Consider the following 25,467-nt stretch of genomic DNA (forward strand, 5'->3'; position numbering starts at 1 on the left):
AAGGTCCCATTAAATCTATAGCAAGTACATATACAACATGCTGATGACGTCACCGACGCTGATGACCTTGATAAGGACGTACACACAATATCTATTGAATGATGTAGGCAATAAAATGCGAGATAATGATATACAAGATAGGAAATTAATGTGAAGCATCTATAAAGTACGCAGTATTATTTATGATTAAATAAGTGTTATATTATATAATTATACAAGTGTGTGTATACGTGTATATATTATATAATTATACAAGTGTGTGTATACGTGTATATATGATATAATTATACAAGTGTGTGTATACGTGTATATATGATATAATTATACAAGTGTGTATGCGTGTATACTGTATATGATATAATTATACAAGTGTGTGTATACGTGTATATATGATATAATTATACAAGTGTGTGTGTATACGTGTATATATGATATAAATATACAAGTATGTGTATACGTGTATATATGATATAATTATGTAAGCGTATATGTGTAAGTCTGTATGTACATATACAAAAGGTATATGATTATACTTACACCTTTCCCTTCTTCAGCTTAGTAAACGACTGCGTTAAAATTAGCGTAAACGCAGTGAAAAAAGGCTCAGGGGAGTAATAAGCGGGAAAATCGGTAACATAATCATGACGTCGTCTCTTTGTGACGTTATCGGAACGTCAACTAGACGGTGCCGTTTTCAAAAGAAAAGCTGACGGTAAGTGAGTATATCGTCAAAAACTAAACTGAAGCTTGCGGAAATGAGTGAATGTTAAACTTCTCAACGAGGTAAGCTAACATTCGACCGTGTTACTACTAAATCTGTGTCAATACCCGCTGTGCTTGATATGTAAAGATATGTAGTCGTGATTTTTTATTTTTTATCTGACAATTATTTTTTTGTGACGAAGGTCCGCGCCTACCCCCGTGAAATAAATTAAGCACATTGCCGTTGTTTACATATCGATTATGCGTAAACTTGCCTATTAATACTTTCATTTGAACACATTAACAAACTATTCACGTAATAACTGATCAATAGTAACAAAAACACAACTAAATACTTATTTTAAAATATAGCAATATTGATAAAAAAAAAATTGATAATGTACGAGGAATAGAAAAAGCTAACCAGCAAACCAAAAGACGTCCGGCAAAATCGGAATTCGAGTCTATTCCCTTTTCTTCTCTTGCTAAGTTCCAACGAAGCCATTCTTCTCCCAAGGAAATCCAGAGGCTTTGCCGATTCCAGTCCATTTTACGTTTCTTTTTGGCAGAAATCTATCTGCGTTTTGGCAAGCACATGCTTTCGGCGTTCCGCCATTATTGTTATTGACTGATAACCCGTCCGTTGCATTGTGGGACTAATTTGGATAGAAACTTGGTCCGTCGGACCCAGTTATTATTTTTGGGAATTTCCCCTATTCTTTCATAAATACACATTCATCCAGGTTTTGATTCGCGATAATTTGTTCGGTATAATTATATTAAGTCTGAAATATGTAAAGAGGTCAAAATGTAAACACTTATGTATATTTCTTTGGGAGTATGTGGCTTTAATTAATTGATACATTCACAATCCACAATTTCCGTCTCAGATAAACTATGGCTGTCAAGCACAGCGTGTATTGACACAAAGTTAGTAGTGACGTGATCGAATGTCCGCAATAATCAATTTAGTTTTTGACAAAATACTCGCTTGCTGCTAGCTTTTTGTGCAGAAATCATCGGGCAACAGGCGAAAACGCTAAAATTGCGTTGATCAGTCCTTTCAAAATGGCGCCGTCTAGTTGATCGACGTTCCGGTAACATCACAATGAGACGACGTCATGATTATGTTACCGATTCCCGCGCTTATTAATCCACTGAGCCTCTTTTCACTGCGTAGACGTTAAATTATTCGCAGACAGAATTTACAAAGCTGAAGTAGGGAAAGATGTAAATATAGAGGCTACACAATTAATGAGTGGTTGTTGGATATGAAATCTATTTCACACGAGTTTTGTAACTTTAAAAAAATAACTTACTCGTGTGAAATAAATTCCATATCCAACAATCACTCGTTGAGTAACCTCTATTAAGGATATATGTGTAAGTATATATATATATTATAATCATATTCAAGTATATAAATATAAAACAAATATATAAAATTCTTTTATATTTAGTGTAAACATCATACAAAGAAAATCTAACCATATCTATACAAGCTCGATCCGTCAGTACAATTTCGTAGATATGTAAATGTTTAGATATAATCTCCGTTTTGTGGTTGGGGTCAGGGATGCTCTTTGTCCTCCTCCAGTTACTACAATATTGGCATTGTTTTATATGAGCAGCCACACTGTAATAGACGATGTGACACATACATTATACAAAATGTACATACGTATGCAAATGTCATCACTTAAGTCAGTATGGGAGTTACGATACTGACCAGAAAAAAGAACCCTTCCCAAATTCAAATTCAAATTCATTTATTATCTCAACACCTATACAGGTATACAGAGATAGACTACAAAATGCAATACATGTAAATTTACAATAATATGGGTGAACATGCGTGGATATACAGAGGGATGAAAGTATCATAAAGATGTAAACTTATATTTGAATTAAAATATCTAGTATCTACTCAGGGGAACATACGAAATTGATTTTTTTGATAAAGTTACATAACTTTTTTTAAGGAAGAGAGTCTTTTGGACGTCATGATATCTTGCAATGAAATTACACTATGTCGGATGATTAATTTTTGAGGTAAAAAACTTCTCCTTTCAATATCTAAGGTCTAACATTAAAAAATATAGTGATATTCGTCTCCAATATCTCTTTTATTACATTTCTGGCAGAGACGTTCTTCCCTCGGTATATGTCGCCAACTTCCAGTTTCAATAGGTAAGTGACTATTTCTTGTTCTGAATTTACACAATAATATAGCATCTTTTCTGGAAAGAATATTAAAATAATTTTCAAAAGTAACTTCAGATTTAAAAACTCTATAATTTATGGATTTTGGAGAGTTTCTACATGTTTCCGCCCAACTTTGCTTAAATTGGTCGGTCAATGTTATTTTTATTTTTAAAGGAAGCCATTTCGGATTTACAGAATTTTGATTCCCCGACCCCCTTACAGGTGAAACCCTTCCCCGACCCCCTTACAGGTGATTTCTCCGATGCCTTCTGTTAATATTCAATATTACGCAATATTTTCTATGCATAAAAAAATCAGGAATCTTTCTCTTCCGATAGATATACAATTAAAACTTTTTGATTCTTTAGTAGAGCCGATCCTATTGTATGGATCAGATGTATGGGGATTCGAAAATTTGAAAATGACTGAGCAGGTTCACCTTAAGTTTTGCAAAAGAATTCTGAAAGTGAGGTCTACTACCGCAAACTTTATGATTTATGGTGAGCTAGGTCGTGTGCCGTTAGAAATAAATGTTAAATTAAGATTAGTATGTTTTTGGAATAGACTGCTAAGCAATGACAATAAACTAAGTAGCATTTTATTACAATTAGCCTTACAATTGCAAAATGACGCTAGTTTTTCTTTTAAATGGATTAAATGTTTACAAAATATTTTGAACGAAACTGGATTTTCTTTTATATTCGATAATAAAATACAGATGCCTGATAATTTCTACAAAGATGTTTTGAAACAACGTCTGATTGATCAGTTTATACAAAGATGGTTTTCCGCCTGTGCTAACTCATCTCGTGGACAATTCTACTCTGTATGCAATACAGAATTTTGTATAGAAAAATATTTACTTAATCTGTCAGAACATGCCAGAATACAAATAACAAAACTGCGCACTTCGAATTTTAAATTCCCAATAGAAACGGGTAGATGGTATAATATCTCTAGAGAGAATCGTTTATGTAATTTATGCGTGGACAGTATTGGCGACGAATTTCATTACTTGTTTGTTAACAAATATATACCTCGCTATTATTATACAAACCCAAATATCGATAAGTTAAAGGTTTTTTTTATCAATATGCAACCAACAAGTTCTGACAGGTTTATCTATTTTCCTAACCAAAATGTCTCCTCTTTTGTAATTAATTCGTGTGCAAATGTTTAACTGTTCTGATTTAAATATTAAGCTATTTATATGTATACATTTATAAACATAGTGTAGATTTATAAGAACGAGTTATATGTAGGTGCGTGTGCGAGCGCGTGTCCAAATTGTATAATGTATGCATTGTGCGTGGGTGTGTGTGCAGCTGGTGTTATTATATACACACATGTACATGTAACTGTTATTACCAAATTTAACTGTCCATTCTGTCAAATGTATTTGTATGCCTCCTCATTTTACACATATCTTATGTGTCTGAGTGTTGAATAAAATCTTGAAATCTTGAATCTTGTTAATGGGACATTACAGAACTGGAGACCCGCTACTTAGGAGACATTGAAGAGACCAAAATGTCTCCAATATAACACAGGGAACCTTTAACCTTTCATTCCTGTTGATCTCTCCATTGTCCGTCTCATTGAAACCCCTTCTTATGACCTTGAATATATGGACGTTAAACCGATACAAAACATTGTACTATGTTTATGATGCAATCCAATTAAAATATAAATGCTCATTCTCATTACCTTACATGAACAATCTAACGACCTTTTTATCTCAATATTTCACTTTCAGGTCGAATTGTCAATTTTTCGATGTCATCGATCGCTCACACATTCGTCACAAAATGCATATGAAGCTAACATTTCGGTACAGCATTTGTATAGCTATATGGACTCTAATCATTAGCACATACGATATTCTGTAAGTAGTAATTTGATTGGTTAATCCAAAAGGTCACCCTGGCGTGACCCCTTATGGGATGTTGTCATGTAACGTAGTGAGAATGACCATCTAGATTTCTATTATATTGTTTAATGATGCAATTCAGCAAGGTTATAATGTATTTCATTTTCAGCTTGATTGTCGGATAACTTTTAAGGTATCTTTTCAAATCATCTTTTAGCATTCAATTCAATAACGATGTCTTTGATGCAATATCACAATTACCCTGGAGTATCGAGTATGACGTGAAAGTTAAACATACCATGCCAAGGTCATGTAGGCTTCATTGTCCTCTGGATTCTGCTGATATCCGCGCGTGATTAGCCCGCTTGAGGCGTGATACAACCGCAAATTAACACTTGAAAACATAACACTCAGCAAATCCAAAGTACATTTCCTGTGCGACTGTTTAACATGTAATGTATACACAACAGAAATATGAATTCACTTTCGGAAACGCTGACATTTCACTGTACATTACATTACCCTATACAATGATTGTTACGGATCAATAGAATCTTTCACCCCCTTGAGGGAGAGACAGGGGAATCTCAACCCGAGGGGAAGATTATTAAGTTGCCAAACATGAGGCTTGCCGAGTGTTTGGCAGCTTAATTTTCTTACCCTGAGGGTTGAGATTCCCCTGTCTCACTTCCATGGGGGGGGGGGGGGGGGGGGGGGGGGGGGGGGGGGGGGAATGATTATTTTTCTCTTACCCTGTTTACCCTCTTATATATCTAATATTGACGTTACATCAATGCAAGGAAATGTTGACGTGACGAGATTGAATTGTCGACGTGACCTCATTGTACTGTTGCCGTGACGTCATTGTACTGTTGCCGTGACGTCATTGTATTGTTGACGTGACGAAATACAATTGTTCAGAACGTGAAAAGAGCACGTGTAGCTTGTCTTTTCCCTAGGGTGAGATAAGAAAATCTCACCCCGGTAAAACTGCGGATATCCCTGTCAAGGGTAAGAGAAAAAAGTATCGTCACCCGGGAAAACCACGACAGACACTGAAATCAATTATCATTACATAACTGACATTTTTCCTATTAGGATTTCAAACGATTTGTTATGACTTCAATTAAAATAAACAAGATATCTGTCTATAGTCTCTCGTAGCATCAGTAACAATGCCGACTCATGCAAGTTGTTACATTCTGTACCTGGCAATTTTATAAGATTTGTGAATTATATTCTAAAGAAACACTAATTTAATCATCAACACATTTATCATAGAAATCAATTTACGTAGTTTAAAAGTGGGGTCGGTTGATCCTACAACCTACATAAATCTCGTGACACGTACCGCTAAGGTACGCCGTGTTCACAGGCATGTAGGCAATAACAGATATCGAACGTAAGTCAATATATGTCTGTTTATAGGAGAGTTTATTGGAAGTTACAAAGTAGGCTCCTAACTACCCGTGGGGCTATGTATGTACACTAATCGTGATCAAGCGGTCTATACCGCACCATTGCTTTGGTTCTACGAGGATTTTTTGAATTTTCCAATGACAATTTCATACTTTACAATTCAAATAATTGAGTCTAATTTCGTACAGTGCTAGTTGTTCGTCCAATGACGCTTTCATATTTAATGATTCACTATCGTTTGTGACGGCCACCCATCCAACAAGGCTAGATTTTTAGTCCAATGACGTTTTGTCACTACAATTTGCCGATCCCCTACAAGGCTAACTTTTGTGTCTAATGACTTTTTTATTGAAACAATTAACTACCCTTTGTGACCGCCCCTACTCTACCAGATCAGAAACATTTATTACTCAAACAATGTTAGAGGTTTTACACGGCGAGATACTTTTGACAGGCGCCGTCGCAGTCGGCAAAATCATATCCGATAGAAAAAGAGCCGACCAGCGGCCTCTTATGTTATAAGAGTAAAACAATTATGTGCTATATATGTGTCTGACCAGATGAATTAGGTTTTTTTTTTGCCCAATCGTGTTTTGGTATATACATGTAGCAATTCGCCGTCCTTTAGACCGCAGCCTCCTTCCCTACAACGTTAGTTTCTGTCCAATAGCGTTCTGGATTTAAAAAAATTACTGTTCCTTTTTTGTTACAGCGTAGCTTCCTACCCACCTACCCAACAAGCCTAATTGTCCAATCACGTTTCGTTATATTAAAATACGCTACTCTTTGTGCCAGTTTCCTGCCCTACATGGCTAATTTTGCTTCCAACTGTACAGTCCCCATGGATGTCATATGACGTTTCACATCTGTAGACTATCACTATCCAATGTTGTTATTGTTTATAGTAAATACTGCATTATTCAACACCTTATACAGTTAATTGGTGTAACGCTAAGTCAATAAAACTTTGTTCGGACCTTGGTGTAACAGCCAAAATGGCCGTCATGCATACTCCAGTAGCGTGGCAAGAGTGCTGTAGGGGCGGGGGTGTATTACTTTGAAAATGTTGCTTTCGCGAGACAGGAATTCATGGCAATATTTGTATGTATATTTCAGCATTTCCAATAGGTCAATGGAAATGTACTCTAATTATGACTGGTTTAGGCTATATATAGGCCAAGATAATGGCTGGCTCACTATCATATACACATTGTACGGGGACATTCATACTACATAGGTGTCCTAAACAAATTGTATGTTTCGTTATTGAACTTTTGACAGATAATTATAACAAATATATAACAAAATAACAAACATGAAGTAATTTTATTAAAGATGATGTCAAACACTTGGTGACAGGCCAACCCAATATATAGAATGTGACTTAAACAAAACAAAATTATCTCTGTATACATAAATGTTACAAAGTATACATAAATGTTACAAATCAGATTTAACCTCTCACTGTATACAGAAATGTTACCAATCAGAGATAACCTCTCACTGTATACAGAAATGTTACAAATCAGAGTTAACCTCTCACTGTATATAGAAAAAATTACAAATCAGAGATAATCTCTCACTGTATACAGAAATGTTACAAACCAGAGTTAACCTCTCACTGTATATAGAAATATTACAAATCAGAGATAATCTCTCAATGTATATAGAAATGTTACAAATCAGAGTTAACCTCTCACTGTATACACAAATGTTACAAATCAGAGATAATCTCTCACTGTATACAGAAATGTTACAAATCAGAGTTAACCTCTCACTGTATACTGAAATGTTACAAATCAGAGATAATCTCTCACTGTATACAGAAATGTTACAAACCAGAGTTAACCTCTCACTGTATACAGAAATGTTACAAACCAGAGTTAACCTCTCACTGTATATAGAAATGTTACAAATCGGAGATAATCTCTCACTGTATATAGAAATATTACAAACCAGAGTTAACTTCTCACTGTATATAGAAATGTTACAAATCAGAGATAATCTCACTGTATACAGAAATGTTACAAATCAGAGATAATCTCTCACTGTATATAGAAATGTTACAAATCAGAGATAATCTCTCACTGTATATAGAAATGTTACAAATCAGAGATAATCTCTCACTGTATACAGAAATGTTACAAATCGGAGATAATCTCTCACTGTATACAGAAATGTTACAAATCAGAGATAATCTCACTGTATATAGAAATGTTACAAATCAGAGATAATCTCTCACTGTATACAGAAATGTTACAAACCGGAGTCAACCTCTCACTGTATACAAATTATTACAAATAAGAAATAATATCTCCATACAGAAATGTTAAAAGTCAGATTCATAAATTTCTATCCGACCACCATCATACAATATTTACTTGTCTGATTGCGTATGTTTACTTTAACATCATATTGTATGTTGAGGACCGAGTTTGATTTTGTTTTAAAACATACAACATGTATTTGATAAAGCTTTATTTCAACTTTCAGCACAAATAAAGAAATAACTCTAGCACCCTATTCATATTAAATGAAATAACATGTTTCAAACTACCCTTAAAATGCTTTTTGTAAACATATTTTTAACACCACTTTTCTAATGACACATGAAAACAAATTAACAAATATGCCAAATTGGAATGCTGTTTAAAACCATTAGTTTACATTTTCTACAGACATAACAAGAGGCCAATGGGCCTTAACGGTCACCTGAGTCTTAAACCTGTAACTATCTTTGATGTACATTTTGTATTTACATACAGTTTTGATTCTATATAAATAATACTTAAGTTTTACTCCCCGATCCTCACCGCTCTAACTAATTTGGAATAATTTCCATTAAAATGGGATTTTCTTTCATCCAGGGAGAAACATGAAACCCAGGGGCCATGAAATTTACAATTTTGATAAAACACCTTAAGACTTTTTATCCATGAAGAGTATTTGATTCTACCAAATCTGGGTCTTGAGAAGAGGATTTTTGAAATCAATTTGTCAATTTGACCTCTTTTGGTCCTGCCCTTCAGGCCCCAGCGGGGAAGGGACCACTTATTTTGGTAAACCTTAAGCTAAGGAAGATTTCTGCAAAACTTCATCAAAAAAGGTTCCAGAGTTTTTGAGAAGTCAAAAATGTGAAAAAAGTTAACTAATGACAGACGAAACACTATGACAGACTAAGCCAGATTGGAAAAGGTCACTAAGCTTTGCTCAGGTGACCCAAAAATTGCACACATAAAAGTAAATGCTGTCAATATGTTACACTGTAATTAAATGGCATGGCATTGGAAGTTTATACCCTCAAAAATTGGAAGTTTTTATAATTTGTAAAATTTGAAATACATGCATATGCCTATATCAATAAAAAAATTCACAGAAGTGGATGTGTCAGCTGCACAGAAAGTTGTTTACAAGAGTTATTGTACTGAAACAGATTTTCTATTTATAGTAACAGTAACATTTACCTTTGTCTTTTGGATCAGTAAAAAAAAACCAACTAATCCCATGCAAGCACTTGTAGTAAAGAAAAACTGCATATAAATTTAGTTTGATGGGCCCAAAGGAACTTCGGTTATCACAATAAAACTAATTTTCTATTCTAAGTAAAAGTGACCTGACCTTTGAACTTCGGACCTTAAAAGCAATCCAAGCAAGCACTTTTGGCAAGGAAATCTGCATGAAGTTTGAGTTTGATTGATCCAAAGGAACTTGAGTTGATGCTGACATAGTAATACCTACATTGTATATGTCACCTTGGCATAATATTCATCTATCTTGGAACAAGACATAGAGGGGTTTGAAATTATAAAATCTCTTTTATTTGTAAACAAATGCTCATTTGTTTTACACCAATAAATACTAGTTCAATGAAATACATTGTAATTGATAAACATTTGTATTATTCAAACACCAAACAAAACAATTCTACTCTTTCCAGATCATGACATGTACCACCTGAGTATATATATTCAAACAATATATCATTCCCTTAAATCTGGAACATTACAATTTATAGTTTAAAACAACACTTATTCCAGTTCTTATGAACATTTTCCATAATTTGTAATTAAAAACAACACTCTGTCAAGTTTTTATGAACGGTATGAAATATTTAACCTGAGCATTTAAAACTATCCTGTACATCTAATCTGTCTTGAACTGTGTGCCCTAGAGTATGACAGCTATAACCAGGTACTCGGAAAACATTGTATAAAGTTTGATATTTCTGGGTACACAGAGAACAGAATGTTCTATAATCCAGTACTAACACAAAAAGTAACAAAAAAGTTAATACAAATCGTAATTGACAGAAAAGTCAATTAGAATGTTTTACTTATGACAACAAACAATTTTTTAACTAAAACTATAATTCTATGAATAATCTTGGAGTTTCAGAACACTTTTTTCTTATCAATTCCTGCGGGGAAAAATGTTTAACGATAGCTACCTTTAAAACAGACAGAAAAAGAGAAAAAAATTAGTTTGAGAATTCCTTTGCAACCAAGTTGGTACCCGGGGTAATTTTATATTTGCAGGTTCCTGCAAAACACAGTATGAAAGAGAAGAATTTCTGAATGTAGAAAATACAGATGATCAACATTCATAGCACAATCTGTACAGACAGAATTGCTATGGGAAGGATTCCTTAAAAACATCTTATATAGGCAAAAAAGGGGATGTTTCTATAGTAATGCTCCTTGAAAATACAATTTTGGTTTAAACAATGTTGATGGCTTATACATAAATAATACATTATATAATTCTGTGCCAAATTAAAGCCCTAAGTGATATTTTAAATCACCAAGAAATTTAATTAACACAAATTTTTCTTATTTCTTAAATATCTATAGTCTCTCATAACTCTTTTAGAGTGGCTTTCGTGATAAAATTTTATGTGATCTTCCATATTCATGTATAGCAATGTTTTAATGTTATTACGAAAGATGAGACTTAAATAAAATATCTGTATATGTATATATATATTATAACCTGTCAAAAGTAAACTTTGCTGTATCCAATTTTCTTTGTCAATTCGCGACCAATTGATTAAGAAGAAATGTAAAACCTATATACCGGTATATTTGGAATGTAAACACTTTTTAGCTAGTGGATTTTTGGTTAAAAAATAATTCACTGTTAGTGTATATTTTCATAATCATATCTATATCTATATAAAAAAAACTTTAAAAGAAATGAATGCTGACTGATACAAGCACATATCCATTATCATTAAGCACATGAAATCATATATATATTGTAAACTTGATTACTGAATAATGTTTAAAACAAATAAACATGTGTATGTAAACATATATTAATCAATATTATATACAACATTTCATTTCATGTCCAGGAAAAACAAAACAAAAAACAACATCACATTTTTTAATTATTTTAGCAAATGTTAGGCATATAAAATAAATTTATTTGAATGTGAAGGAAGAACTTGTGCAAAAATCTATGTAAACAGTGTATCAATATATCTTTATCATTGATATTTGATAAAGACGCAGCCCTACACATTGTAGACAATGAATAAGCTCTATATTATAGTGTCCAACAAAAAAAAATCCTTAATTACAGATAATGTCATGCCTTATATCTTGTTGAATCTTTGGTAATATTATATTGTATGTTTTTTGGTAAGTACTAGATGTTTATGTTTGTTTTAACCTTACATCACAAAGGTTTACCTATATAAATAAGAGGATAAACACATATGGTTGTAGCTATTTAATTAACACACATACTGGTAGATTCCACAGGAAATTACAACTTAACAAAGAACACTTTTGCAATTGTTTATAGCATTTGTTACACTAGACTGTCCCAGAGGTCAAAATCAAGGGAGTATATGTATACGGTTGGTTTCCTTATTTTTGTTTGTCACAAAGAAAAAGAAAATTATAAACTGGTAGAAGGGTAATCGATTGAAAAAATCAAACAAAAGAACTGGACGATCAGAGCTTTAGCAGAGTATTTGGACAAAACAGCTACAAACATTTAAATACTCTGGTGAATGACATTTACTCTTGCTAATTATAATTTAATATCTATCTGTTTCAAATAACTTAAAATTCAGTAGAGTTATTCCCCTTCACCTATTTTGAACATCAGAGGTAATTAACTTAAAATGATAATGGAATACCCTGAATTCTGATAACATCACATAAAGTTTATTATGTAAGTTTTTCTTCATCAAACCTGCTGTAAGAAATGACCTTTTGACCAATGATCACCAAAATCTTATCAAGATCTATATATAATTATGATCCACCCACATGGTGCATCTTTAAATGTTTTGATTATATCACATATACATGTACATACGTGTACATGTATATAGATATTTTTTATCAGTGACACAAATATATATCTCGAATATATCACGTTTATTTACAGTTTTTTTTTTAATTGGCGACACAAGTATACTTCAACTTATTTGCACAAATTATTATGCGAGTATACACTTAATGTTAGGTAGAAATAATAATCCTAGGATACTTGAGTACACAAAGAGCTGATCTTCATACCAAGACAGCTTTAAATCACAACCCGTGCAATGTTTGCCAGGGTTAGTTTTTTATAACCTGCATAAGATACTTACTTTAATACAAATACATTAAATGACACTGCTGAAGAAGAAAAATAAATAGAATCTCGTAATGGCAACCTGAATTGTATATAATGCTATCCAACAAAATTACAAAAATACAAAAATCATAAAAACGTTATTTCTCTTACCATAGGATTATCTAAGGGTAAAAACAGAATATTATTCTTAAAGTTAAACTAGTTGCAAAGTAAAATAAACATACTGCCATACAGGTGTAAAAAAAGATAACTTATATGTAAATAAGTTTAACAAATACCGGTAAGTTCATCTTCAAGCGTAGGTCTATATAAAATCTAAAACAGTATTTTCTTAAAGCAAACTATATTAAGCTTAAGATAAATAAATCTATAAAAACTGTAAACTGATATCAGATCACCTGTTAAACTGTACTTAAATTACTACCATACAACAAATTTTCAAAACAGTACAATTATCAACAATCACCACTCAACCATCACAGAATTATAGCTGTCAGTTCACGTGAGATTCATTAGGATAAAACTAATACAATAAACATATAAATACACTCTACAAAAATTCATTACAGTACAATATCACTACATGTACATAATACAAGCACCTGTCTGTTGTGTAACAACTTCAAACGATTTACCAACATTTGAAGGAGTTACTTCACTTTTTACCGTTATTACCCTTAATGCATGATTGTGAAATTATCAAATGGCACGAGATAGATCAGGCTTATGTTTAAATTTTAATTTCAACAAAGTTTTAATATATTCAACAAAGTTACTTTAAACATACAAATGGTTGTTAGCTGACTTTATGTACCAGTATACAAATACGGCAAGCCGTTTGGGTTTTCACTCATTAACTCAGATAGCTGTATGCATTTGAAACACAGATGCAATTATTTCAGACATAAAAACAGATAACTATATTTGAATTTGAGATATGTGAATGGGTATTCAAAATATAGGTATCTGTATTTGAATCAGAGATTCTGTATTTTGATTAAACATATCTTTGAAGAAAGATATGGATGGTATCTGTATTTGAAAACCAGAACAGCTTGCCATATTTGAAATAGATGTCTGTTATTCAAATACTGATATCTGTATGAACAAGCAAAATGTAGAAATATCTGTTTTCAAAATTGAGATATTTATATTTTAATTATTGACATACATATTTTTCAATAGATTTATTGAACTTTTTTTCAGAAATATACATATCTCTTTTTATAATACAATATATACCTGTTTTAAATTTTAGATATAAAGATGACTGTTAATGCAGGTTTGACTGTACAGATATTTGAATTGATTAGGTATAGACCCAAATGGCTTATCATACCAATAAGCTAATAAGGATTCACTTCAAATAATGAATGTTTTCCCAAACAAGAAATTTCATGAGTGGTTTAGTACCCTTTTCTTTGATTTCTAATACTGTAAACTTACTTATTTTAGCGGTAGTTTAATTTAAGTGCTTTTCGCTGTTTTGCATCGCTAATCTATGCATGCTGGTATTTTTTTCAGTCTCGTTATTTTTCTCTATATGTCACTTCAGTAATAAGACTGCCCAGCTATTCTGAATGACAACCACTTCTGACAGTCTCAAAGAACACTAATGAACGTTAATTGACCCCATGATTGTGACCTGCAGTCACCTGTGGTAAAACTTACCTGGTGTGTAGCGAGCCGTGAACAGGTTGCTGCATGTCAGGTGTTCAATCTTTTGTTTATCTAAATAGACTACACTTTCTGCCAGGTGACAAATCAACGAATTATATATTATCTACCTGGGCTTGGAGGGTGTTATTATCAATGTTTACTTATCATGGTGTTATTATCAAGGTTTACTTATCATGGTGTTATTATCAAGGTTTACTTATCATGGTGTTATTATCAAGGTTTACTTATCATGGTGTTATTATCAAGGGTTACTTATCATGGTGTTATTATCAAGGGTTACTTATCATGGTGTTATTATCAAGGGTTACTTATCATGGTGTTATTATCAAGGGTTACTTATCATGGTGTTATTATCAAGGGTTACTTATCATGGTATATTATCAAGGGTTACTTATCATGGTATATTATCAAGGGTTACTTATCATGGTATATTAAATGACATGCCAGCATTCTGCCTATTGGTGTGATCCTTTTGAAACCCTGTTAATTTTTTTTCTTTGCACGCATATTCAGAAAACAACTCCATTACTTTACCGCTACATAATTACGTCATTGGAAATTTGTCCGATATATATTCACTCTTGTTATTTTACACAAATGCCCCATATTTGGCTTGATCTTTTTGCCTCAATTTAAAAGAGTTTGATAGTTTTCTCTGTGATGTTACGATAAATGAATTTGTCATTCGGTCTGTGTAAAGTCATTGGTTTATAGTATGCTTTGATACAATTGAGATAGTTGCACAATCTTTCAAACACGTTACTGACTGAGATCGTATGGATTACTATTGTCATTGCTGGAGATGGTATATTAGCAATTTAGCAATGAAACAACTACAACTCAATTTTAATGAAAACAGTTCATACATCTGTCAGTGGTCACTTGTTGAGATAGTGTCTAATTTCAGAGACGAAATTCATGTCCAAGCAAATAAATCCTATTTTACATTTTTCTGCGTTTGCGCTCAAATTTGACTGTGTTAGAATAAGTAAGTTTACAGTATCCTTGTGAACAATAACTAGAATTACAGACTCCGTACCAATGTAACTCACCGTCATCCTATCCACAAGTAACGGATTTTGCTCTGTCCTAAATATAAGGAATCTTTCAAACGTGCCCAGAATTGTACAAGATGTCTCTGTAGGAAACACTTACCGAGGTTTTAACATCTTTGTTCGCCCTTGGATGATCTAAAATCACCCAATAACAAATGAAATTCACCAGCATTGTTCTCCTGTACACACTTGATTACATGCCAATGATTAACTTGGCCTGTAAAAAAAAAAGAAAACGTTACTTAAGGTATTAATTACAAATATATAAGTATATGGTACAATTTATCGGCTTATCATATTACTATTTCTAGATCGTGAACATATTGGTTAATTTAATCTGTGCTAAATATATATTTATATATACCATGTATTAATTTTGAAAATCATGAATTTGTCACTAAATCACTGTTTTGGTAATTGACATTAAATTTCTTTTCTGTTCAGATATTCATTTAAGTATTGAATGGCTTTCAGTTGGCATTCATAGTCAATATGAATGCCAACTGGACAGAGGCAAATTCCATGAAGTGCGCTAGCGCTTCATGTTGAATTTGCCTCTGTCCAGTTGGAATTCATATTGACTATGAATGCCAACTGAAAGCCGTTCAATTCTTATATTTACCATCTGCGATTTTTTATTTGTCATGCGATTTTTGTTTTGAAATTTTCAAATTCAAATTTCCCGCGCTTACCAGTAGCAGAGATCACTTCCTGTTGGCAGTTCATAGGCTGGTGAACTCGCAACTGAATTGGTAGGGTTATATAGTGGCAGTGCCATACGATGGTAAATATAAAATTCTGAATTTCATGTTCTAACTTCTGATATTAAATAATCATCAGCAATTTTTTTCTAAATTAATAAACTTTAGAAAGTGACATATAAATTTTCATTTCATGTGTAAATACATGTACCTATAGCCTTTCATTTGTCCTCATACTTACATGGCGAATGTGAATCTCGCTAAAAATATTCAAAGCTCCAAGGATAATAAATCCTGAATACTGAATAAGATTTAAAAATTCCTGAAAGGAAATAAGTGAACAAATTGACAACAAAAAATATTTTATAACACATGTTATATACTGTTCTTTCACAAGTGATAACAACACTCTCATTCTTCTTTGGGTTGCAATTAATGAATGGTATAGTTAAGTTGGTGTGTGACAGTGTTTCATATCCATTCTCAGCCTCAAACTGCTGCACATCAAGATTATCATTATCACAATACTGTTAGCATTGAACAAAGGGAAGTAACTACCATTTCCCTTTTCACGAAAACATTGTTTAAGTGAGATCTCAAAGGCTTTAGCAGGGCCTGAATCTGTAGTTAGTTTATATAATAATTAAACATTATCTTTGAGGGGAGGATCTAGAACTGCCAGCAATATATATACCACTGTGCAAAAAATGCAGTTTCCAAGGTAAAAATAATATCAACATTGATGATGATAATAAGACTTTTAAAAGATTACCGATATACATGATTACTATAATCAAATAAATCTTTGGTATATCATGATCAAGCTTCATTAAAACTGATAACAAACTGTCCGTTGTACAGAACGAAACCCCATGGTCTGGACATGGATGAACTGTAATTTCTGACCATTAGTGACAGACAGCTTGTTTAGTAGATATTTGTATACCCCGATATACCTACCCATATTTTATCAATGAAGATGGCAATAAGAATCATCTGTAACATGGCCTGGCCTTCACATAACCTCCAAATCCACACAATCACCCAGGTCCCTGTTGAGTGTAGCACAGTTGTCTGAAGCTCCTACCAATTAAAAACCAAAATATGTTTAGTAGATGCATTACTACAAATCCATCACATTTTTACAGTGAAGTAATTTCATCATGACAAAAACTTCAACCACCTCTGCTATATATATTGATATCCTCACTATTTACTGAGGTTAGATTCCCTGATTGGACATGTAAAGGTATGGGATCAACTGCTGGTCACATGGGTAGTAACCCGGGTGCTCTGGTTTAAATTTCCTCCAACAGTCAGTAACTGTTATATGTGTTTTATTAGTAAAATAAATACAACTGTATCACAAATTTCAGGGTGAACATGAATATTGGATTCCTATAGTAGATCTAGACAGTCTTTTATGAATTTGAACAACCATTAAAGAACATGTCTGCAATATATCTACATTTCAAACTTACTCTAGATAAGTTATCATATATGTTCAAATGAATTTGATAGAGTAACTCATCGTCGCAAACTGCCCTATATATGTAGTACATAAAAACTACATATGCATGTATAACTAAATATACTGTATATAGCTGTTCATGATCAACTGCTAGAAAGGAAAAAAAAAAACACATTTAAACCTAGGCCTGTGACCTTGAACAATCTTCTTTACCTTTAACTCAATCAGAAAGCAACAGCCAAAATTATTAATTAGTATTGGGTTATAATTAAACCAATTAACAAAAGCTTTGTGAAACTTCCGTCTAAATTTAATTCCAGTATCAGTGCATTTGTTAGACCATGGTTTACAATTAATAGTATCCTCTTATAGAACTACCAAAAATTACAGATTTCCCTTTGTTGATTTTTATCAATAACTATTACATCTTCTATAGACCGACACACACAAAGGATAGAAAACTACTCGACTTGTATTGTAATGTAAATAAATTTCAAGTGCCTAATGTTAACAGATCATACCAGTGACGCCAATCAGAACCTGTTGTAAGCATATCTATGTCTCGAGAGGAGGAAATACACAGTGAAATCAGCAATACAATGTACATAAAGCTACAGGTTTATCCACACAATGTCTTGATCAGTGACTATACTCATTGTACCCTAAAGTTCAAGCTTAATAACCTCTATGTCAATATAAATAATGAGACAAAGTACTGAATATCAGGCTGATGGCAGGCATTAATATTGCTAAAGGCATTATGTCATAAACTACTTGACCTGTTATTTAAATTTCTCATTAGACATGTACAGTCATGTATGGTGGAGCTGACAAGCGAGTTGCAAATTGTTACGAAATTTAATATCTGAATGTTACGAAATTTAATATCTGAATATATATAGAGTCCATACATAGATTTCAATAAATCAGTACCTTACACTTTCATTACAAATCCTAGCAGTGTGCGACAACTAGTACTGTTGAGTCTCCACGCCACAATATGATCACCATATGCATATGGCATACAGTCAAACCTGTATTAAGGGGCCACCCAAGGGATCGACAGATATATATTGGCTGCATAAGACAGGTGGCTGCTTAAACCAGGTTGGCCAGAAACGGCCTGTTGCCCAATTCTTTTTTCAACAGTTTATTGAATTTATCATATTATAATGCACTTATTGATATTGATAACAATATACCTTGTACAGTGTATTTTGAAATGAAAACCAACAAAAATTAAAGTTTTGATGAATTTGATAAAAAATACCTGGTCATATATATGATAATCGCGGATGTCTACTTCCGGACAAAGTGGCCGCTTAATACAGGACAATACAACGACTTGGGGCAGATTTTTGTGGCCGTTGGCCGCGTTAGACAGGTGACCGCTTATTTAAGGTTCATTATATAGTGTTTTTCATCAGGCAGACCACTGACTGGCCGCTTGATGGAGGTGGCTGCTTATTCAAGGTGGCCGTTAGAGCAGGTTTTACTGTATATATAAAATTATATTGAGTGAAAGAATTGAAGTATGTTTTTAATGCACAAATAACTCTTTTTGGTCCAATAAAAAGCCCTTTCTTTTGTTCCCTTGTTTTTGTAAATCATTTCAGATTTAGATCTGCAATATAGAATGTGTAACACTACTATACGTTTACAAAACTTTTGAAACCTTTAACAGTACAGCTTTAAATGAGATACAAAATAAACTAAACAAAAACCAACATTCAGGAACACCGTGTACTGTAATTACTGTATATAAATTATTTACTTTTAACAACCTTCTGAAGGTTATACATTATTCACAGGTGCCCGATCGAGCGACTCATTTTATAAAATAATAACATATATAAGAGTACATATATTTACATATATTTTCTCATTTAAGTACTCCTACATGTTATTTTATAATAAAAAAAAAAAATGAGTCAGGCACCTGTGCATTATTGTTGCAGTTCAGATCAGCTTTACATTAAAACTTTACCAGTATTTTCTCAAATGACAGCATCGTTTAAAATGCATGTATCAGCCAAATTCTTACCGTTTGCTGTGTGGTTTCCAGTTTTTTCTGTAGAACTGAGGCATAGGATTCCACTGTACGGTCCCATGTCAGAGAAGCCAGTGCTAACATCAATCCAAAACACAACACTTTGAAAAACATGATATTTTTACTTGGTTTTCCACTGTTTGATTTTTCACCAGAAGTCTGTATATTGCTTTCTGTAGGTTTTGTCCAAGGTAAAACTTCTGGAATAGTTGTTGTTTTTGTAGTTGGTGGACATTTCCACAAATAAAACAAACAACCAAAACATAATGCTATACCAGCTGTTGTGTCACATACAGAGTCTACTAAATAACCAAACGTATGTCTGTTAGATTTATACAGACTTTTCCCTGACTGACTGCGGTACACAACTCCATCATATCCATCCAACCAACTCCGGATCTCATAAATTACCACACCAAGTCTACGATTCCTTAATGAATCCGACGATACAAACTTTGCTGCCAAAAGTCCGAGGAAGAGGTGAAATGTGCTAATTACATTTGGAGTAATGAAATAGAAAATGTTACTAAACTGCGTTATTTGATCAAAATATTCCGTCGTAGGGTTAATAATGTAGTGACTAGCTGGATCAGTCATGATCAGTTTGATTGACAACGGGTGGAAAGGCGAATACGGCCCATCTCGTTTCTGGTCTAGAAGGTTGGTATTTTGTAAGGAAGCATACAGTATAATGTCCATAAAAAAGAAATACATCAATATCATTACGCTAACCATCATCATCAGATTTCTCTCATTCCGAACTGACTGGAATAAATATGAAATCATCCTGGAGGGTGCCTCTCTCTGAATCTGCTGTAGTTCCTTCATTATGTAGGGTAAAGCTGGGTTGTTCAACAATGACAATAGATCCACAGGATATTACGCAATACCACGCAGAATTTCCTAATTAGTGTCCGTTTTATCTCTCATTGTCCTCACCACCTACAAAACAAAGAAATAGGAGTTATACAGTACACACAGTCACTAGAGACAGAATAACATGTTAATAATATTTACCTCAGTCAGAAGCTTGGTTGATAAGAGCTAAAAGCACAACACACATCAAAGATTTAAATGAAATGAGCTGTACACTTGCAAAAAGATAATGAATATAACTCAGAGGCATGTTTTTACCAACCCGTATTAAATTACTTTCGCTCCAAGCTTTGGTCTTCACGATAATTACAGGTATTTAAAACTCACCAACAATTCACAGTAATATGTCAGCTGGCCATTACATGTAATTACTACATTCTTTGTAAAGATTCTAGGTAATGTACAAAATCTGCAGTAGCTGGTTAAGTTACTGTCTATAAAAACATGTGTAGACATTGAAATTGTAAATTTCCTTTCAAACAAACTCATATATAAACCAAATCCAAACTGATTCTTGCTATGGCTGCTCCACAAAAACCTATATCTGAGGTGTAAACTACCGGTACATACCATGCTTTAGCTTGTTGTGGGACTTGTGATTACCCTAGGCCTGTAGCCCTGACCTATTATGATAGCCCGTCTCCTTATTCACTTATATATAAATATATTTGATATTCAATGTGCAAATGAGATCATGCGTGACCAAGCAATGTCACCTAAATCTGAAATCTACAGTGCTTAGAGAAGTGTCAGGCTAGACCAGGACTATACCATTTTTGATCTAATAAGTATACTTATAGATCTAGAGTGCTCTTATTTACAAAAACACAAAAGGGGTTCACTCAGTAAAATCATATATATATATTGGGAAAGGTTTCCATGTGAAATCTGGGTGGAAAAAAAAAGAACTTTTTTTTTATTTACATGTAACATGTACGAAGGAAAAATAAATAATCCAGAGACTTTTGTTAAAAGAATGAAGAAAATTATTAGATCAACAAGGTAAGAAACGGTTAAACTTCATGTATTCCCATCCACTTTTCCTGAAAAGGTTGGGAGTGCATGCAGTTATAGTTATAGGGGGAGGTCTTTTTAATAAATGATTTTGTTGGTATTAAAAGAGCTATACAGTATATGTACCGAGTGGTAGCAGAAGTAATTTTTATATATAGGGCCAATTCAGAGCTTTAAGCCCAGGTAGAATTTGAAACCTCAGCTCAATTCAGTCAGTTAAAAGTTACGCTGAATCAGTGCTTTTAAATCCCAAATAATTTATTTACCATGGAAAAGCATAACAATATATTGTTGTTCTCATAGTTTGTTTTGTTGTGATCTAGGCCAAATCTATTAGTAACTCATTATTATACATGCACATTTAAAGTTTAATGACTTGAAAACCACAAGATAAGACATGTCTAGATCTACAAGTGATATTGTTAAGATCCAGATATCATTCTTAATTTTTCAGTATAGGGATCTGGTGTTGAAGGAACACTATACATCAAATGTATCACAAAACTATTGTCATGATACTGATGATAGCAATACAATTTAGCCATCTTATTTTCTATTGATACAGGATATCACTCAGGTACTCATGCCCCAGAAAACTTCATTGATTATTAATTATATAGAGTATGATCAGTAGTCTATAATCACGAATGACTCTTAACTGTGATGACCCAATCCATACAAAATATCAATAATATAATTTAGCATGACAGTATTATATATATAGAGGTTACACAACGAGTGATTGTTGGATATGGAATTTATTTCACACGAGTAAGTTATTTTTTTAAAGTTACAAAAGACACAAGCTTTAGCTGGTGTCTTTTGCAACTTTTTAAAAATAACTTACGAGTGTGAATTAAATTCCATATCCAATAATCACGAGTCGTGTGACCTGTTTCTACCACAATAATATCAGCTTGAATCAAAGAGAAACGTGGCCAAGTCTAATTTCGCGTATAAATGCAAATAAAGTGTACCGGTGACGTCCGGGACCCGGTGATGTGACGTCATTTGATTATTGATGACGTCAATAACAATTGCAGCATGGATCAAAGTTCGAATTCTTGACCAATCAAAAGACCGGAAGGTCATATACCACTAGTGGTATATAACATATATTTATCCAACAGTCGGCACATTTATACAATGGCTTGAGAGTGGAATAACACAGGGTATTGTGGTAGAAACAGTATATTCACATATGTATTAGTTCTACACATTACGATAAGTATATCGATCACAACAGCAGTCGAAGTTGAATTTTCCAAACTTTTCCAAACGCCTTATATAGGCTTCATCAGGACAAATTTTACAAATTTTGTTACCCTATTGTGCATAAAATGCGGCTCCCATCTAAGTCTAAAAATAGTATATGATTATGACGTAATTGTTTATGACGTTCCTCCCATTATGCGGGTGATAACTAACATTGTACAAAGCTACATATTATATTTACCTAAGTATAAAGTTCTACATTTATCTTATTGGCAAGTCCATTTAAAATATATTTATAAGCACTATATTATATTATATCTCCTTACCGGTAATACTGTTTAAAACACATAAAACACTTAAAATTGTTCAATTTTCATCCATGCACAGTGTAGATGTAGATTCTGACACATAGTTATAAGCTTTGTAATCCCTCAGTTCTACACATTGTAATGAACATATCTAGAGAATACAGTTGATAACAAAGCTAGGGTTGTTTGTTTTTGCGTCACTATGGTAAGATTATTGGACAATACCTAAATAAAAAAATCTATCAATCTACTCTCTAGAAAGATTTGAATGAACCCATTGTACTCAACAGAGGCTCAGGCAGTAGGCCTATATATATGTATATTCCTATATATATGCAAGTCACTTTGTAGGCCTATACATACCTGTAGAGTGGGGGTACGTAATTTCGCACACTTTCGGTATGTTTTTAAATACATTTCCATCAAATCAATTTCAAATCAAAAAAGAATACCTCACATTGTTAGATGTACAAATGCTTCGTAACATACAAGTGTGCAACCTGATATGCGCACACGTAACACTGCGCATGGGAGCTGTTGTTAACTTGTGTTTATTGCTGGGTTTGAAGTCGATCGGGAACGTAATTTCGCACACCCATCTAACTTCTTAAATTTTGTTAGTAAAAATAGTTTTCAACCATTTTGTAGACAAACAACATCCTAAACTAAGATTAAGCCCAATGCCATGATTAAAAAATCTTTAAAAACAAAATAATGTAAAATTGGAAAGTGTCAATTTGCTGCCATGTTTGCTTTAAATAATGATCGCTCCCTACAGAGGTAATGTAAACAAGGCGGCGAAAATGACGGGGTGTCAGCAGGTCAGCGCTGTTATTGGTTATACTTGGTGGATTTGTATTCAGTTTTGTTTATAATCTGATCAAATGATATTTTCCTTAAATATTTGCAAATTCACATGCCAATCAACAACTGGGATTATTTTAAATAAAATATTTAATCATCCGGTAACAATTTTATCGGAAGAGAGTTGTATCAGTTAAAATTTGTTTTCAAAACGAACTTAATTTGGAAAGATGTACTTAAAATGGGAAATGTTCCACTAAAGGTTGACATTAGTCAACATATAAACAAAAAAACACAGTCCTCGACCACTAAGAGGAAAAACGCAAAAAATCGTCAGGTGTGCGAATTTACGTACTGTGCGAAATTACGTACCCTTGCTCTACACCATCTAGGTAAAATAAGAAAATTTGTCTCAAAAAAGCATTGCTTTCACAACTATTTCATTGTTTGCTTTGTCATTTTAACACAAGGTTCGTAAATAACCAAACATCTCGCTATCAGCACGTCAAAGTCTGGTGTCAGGCCAGAGGGAACTCGCGCTATTGTAATGTACTGTAAGCCTACATGCCATATTTTTGAACTAATGTAAACTGTCATTCAGTAGGATTTCGTCAGTAGTACCTACCGGTAACTTGTTAAGAATCGCGAAGTTCATATAAATAAATAGTCCTGGATCTGCAAGTGTGTCTATCTTTAATAATAGTAATTTGGGTTTCAGAAAGACGGTTAATGCACAGTGATTTCTTGAAATAAACAATGTAGCATTATGATGGCTAGCTTATATTACTTGTCTATTTACATCCGACCCAGTGACCGTCACGCCAAAACAGGTGAGTGACCGTCACGGCATATGCTCAGGATTATTCAGTCTTTTGCGAAATCGTCTGTCAACAGTCGGGGTTTGGCCATCGGAAATACAGCCAAAACGTAACTTCTATAAATGCGAATCTTTCGGCTTGTTTTTATCAAGACTCTAGCTATTTGACACTTACCTTTCTAGTGTTGTCCCTTTCCATCTTTCACCATTTTCCATTTCACTCCCAAACTGAGTTACGCATGCGTACAACTGTGTCTCTGAGGCTGCGCTTTCCACTGAGGATGACAAACATCTTGGTGAGGCATCAAAATCTAGGTCATCTTTTGTTGGGTGGGCGTGTCCCGCCGGCGTCTGGCGTAAAATGTTTTGTCGATGAAACATAGTCAGTCATAAAACAATCAGACAATTTTGTTTCGTTTGTCGATTTCAGAAAAGCGTTCGATACTGTCTGTATATATGTCTCTGGTTTAGTATATAGGTCTCTGGTTTATGGAAGATAATTAATCACAGAAAAAAAAATGTAATGCTATTTATTTGTAGGCTTTAGTTTAAACGAACTTTCTTTCATTTCATTTCAAGCATATTGATACTATTGTACAAGATTACACTGGGAAATAGGAACAAGTGTCAGAGACATATATGTAAACTTATCACCATTTCTAAACAGCAACTTATAATAACACCAT

General features: G+C 33.3%; 1 protein-coding gene across 1 annotated transcript; it reads right to left on the minus strand.

Annotated features, from left to right (window-relative positions):
* Positions 1–7,495: 7,495 nt before the first annotated feature.
* LOC117329306 (ceramide phosphoethanolamine synthase-like) lies at positions 7,496–25,019 on the minus strand. The gene is made up of 5 exons (XM_033887200.1): positions 24,957–25,019; positions 19,742–20,689; positions 17,187–17,309; positions 16,468–16,548; positions 7,496–15,742 (listed from the first exon to the last, which is right to left on the minus strand). The coding sequence occupies exons 2-5, from the start codon at positions 20,573–20,575 to the stop codon at positions 15,719–15,721; spliced, it is 1,062 nt and encodes a 353-aa protein (XP_033743091.1). The 5' UTR covers positions 20,576–20,689; positions 24,957–25,019; the 3' UTR covers positions 7,496–15,718.
* Between the last annotated feature and the right edge of the window lie 448 nt (positions 25,020–25,467).

The sequence above is a fragment of the Pecten maximus genome, chromosome 6 (assembly GCF_902652985.1).
Source record: "Pecten maximus chromosome 6, xPecMax1.1, whole genome shotgun sequence".
Lineage (NCBI taxonomy): Eukaryota > Metazoa > Mollusca > Bivalvia > Pectinida > Pectinidae > Pecten > Pecten maximus.

Coding starts and splice junctions, on each gene's coding strand:
- LOC117329306 (XM_033887200.1), bottom strand. CDS start 20,575: ATGAAGGAACTACAGCAGATTCAGAGAGAGGCACCCTCCAGGATGATT. Junction 17,310..19,741: donor TGGAAACCACACAGCAAACG/GTAAGAATTTGG, acceptor TTTAATTGGTAG/GAGCTTCAGACAACTGTGCT. Junction 16,549..17,186: donor TCTTCATTGATAAAATATGG/GTAGGTATATCG, acceptor ATTTCCTTTCAG/GAATTTTTAAATCTTATTCA.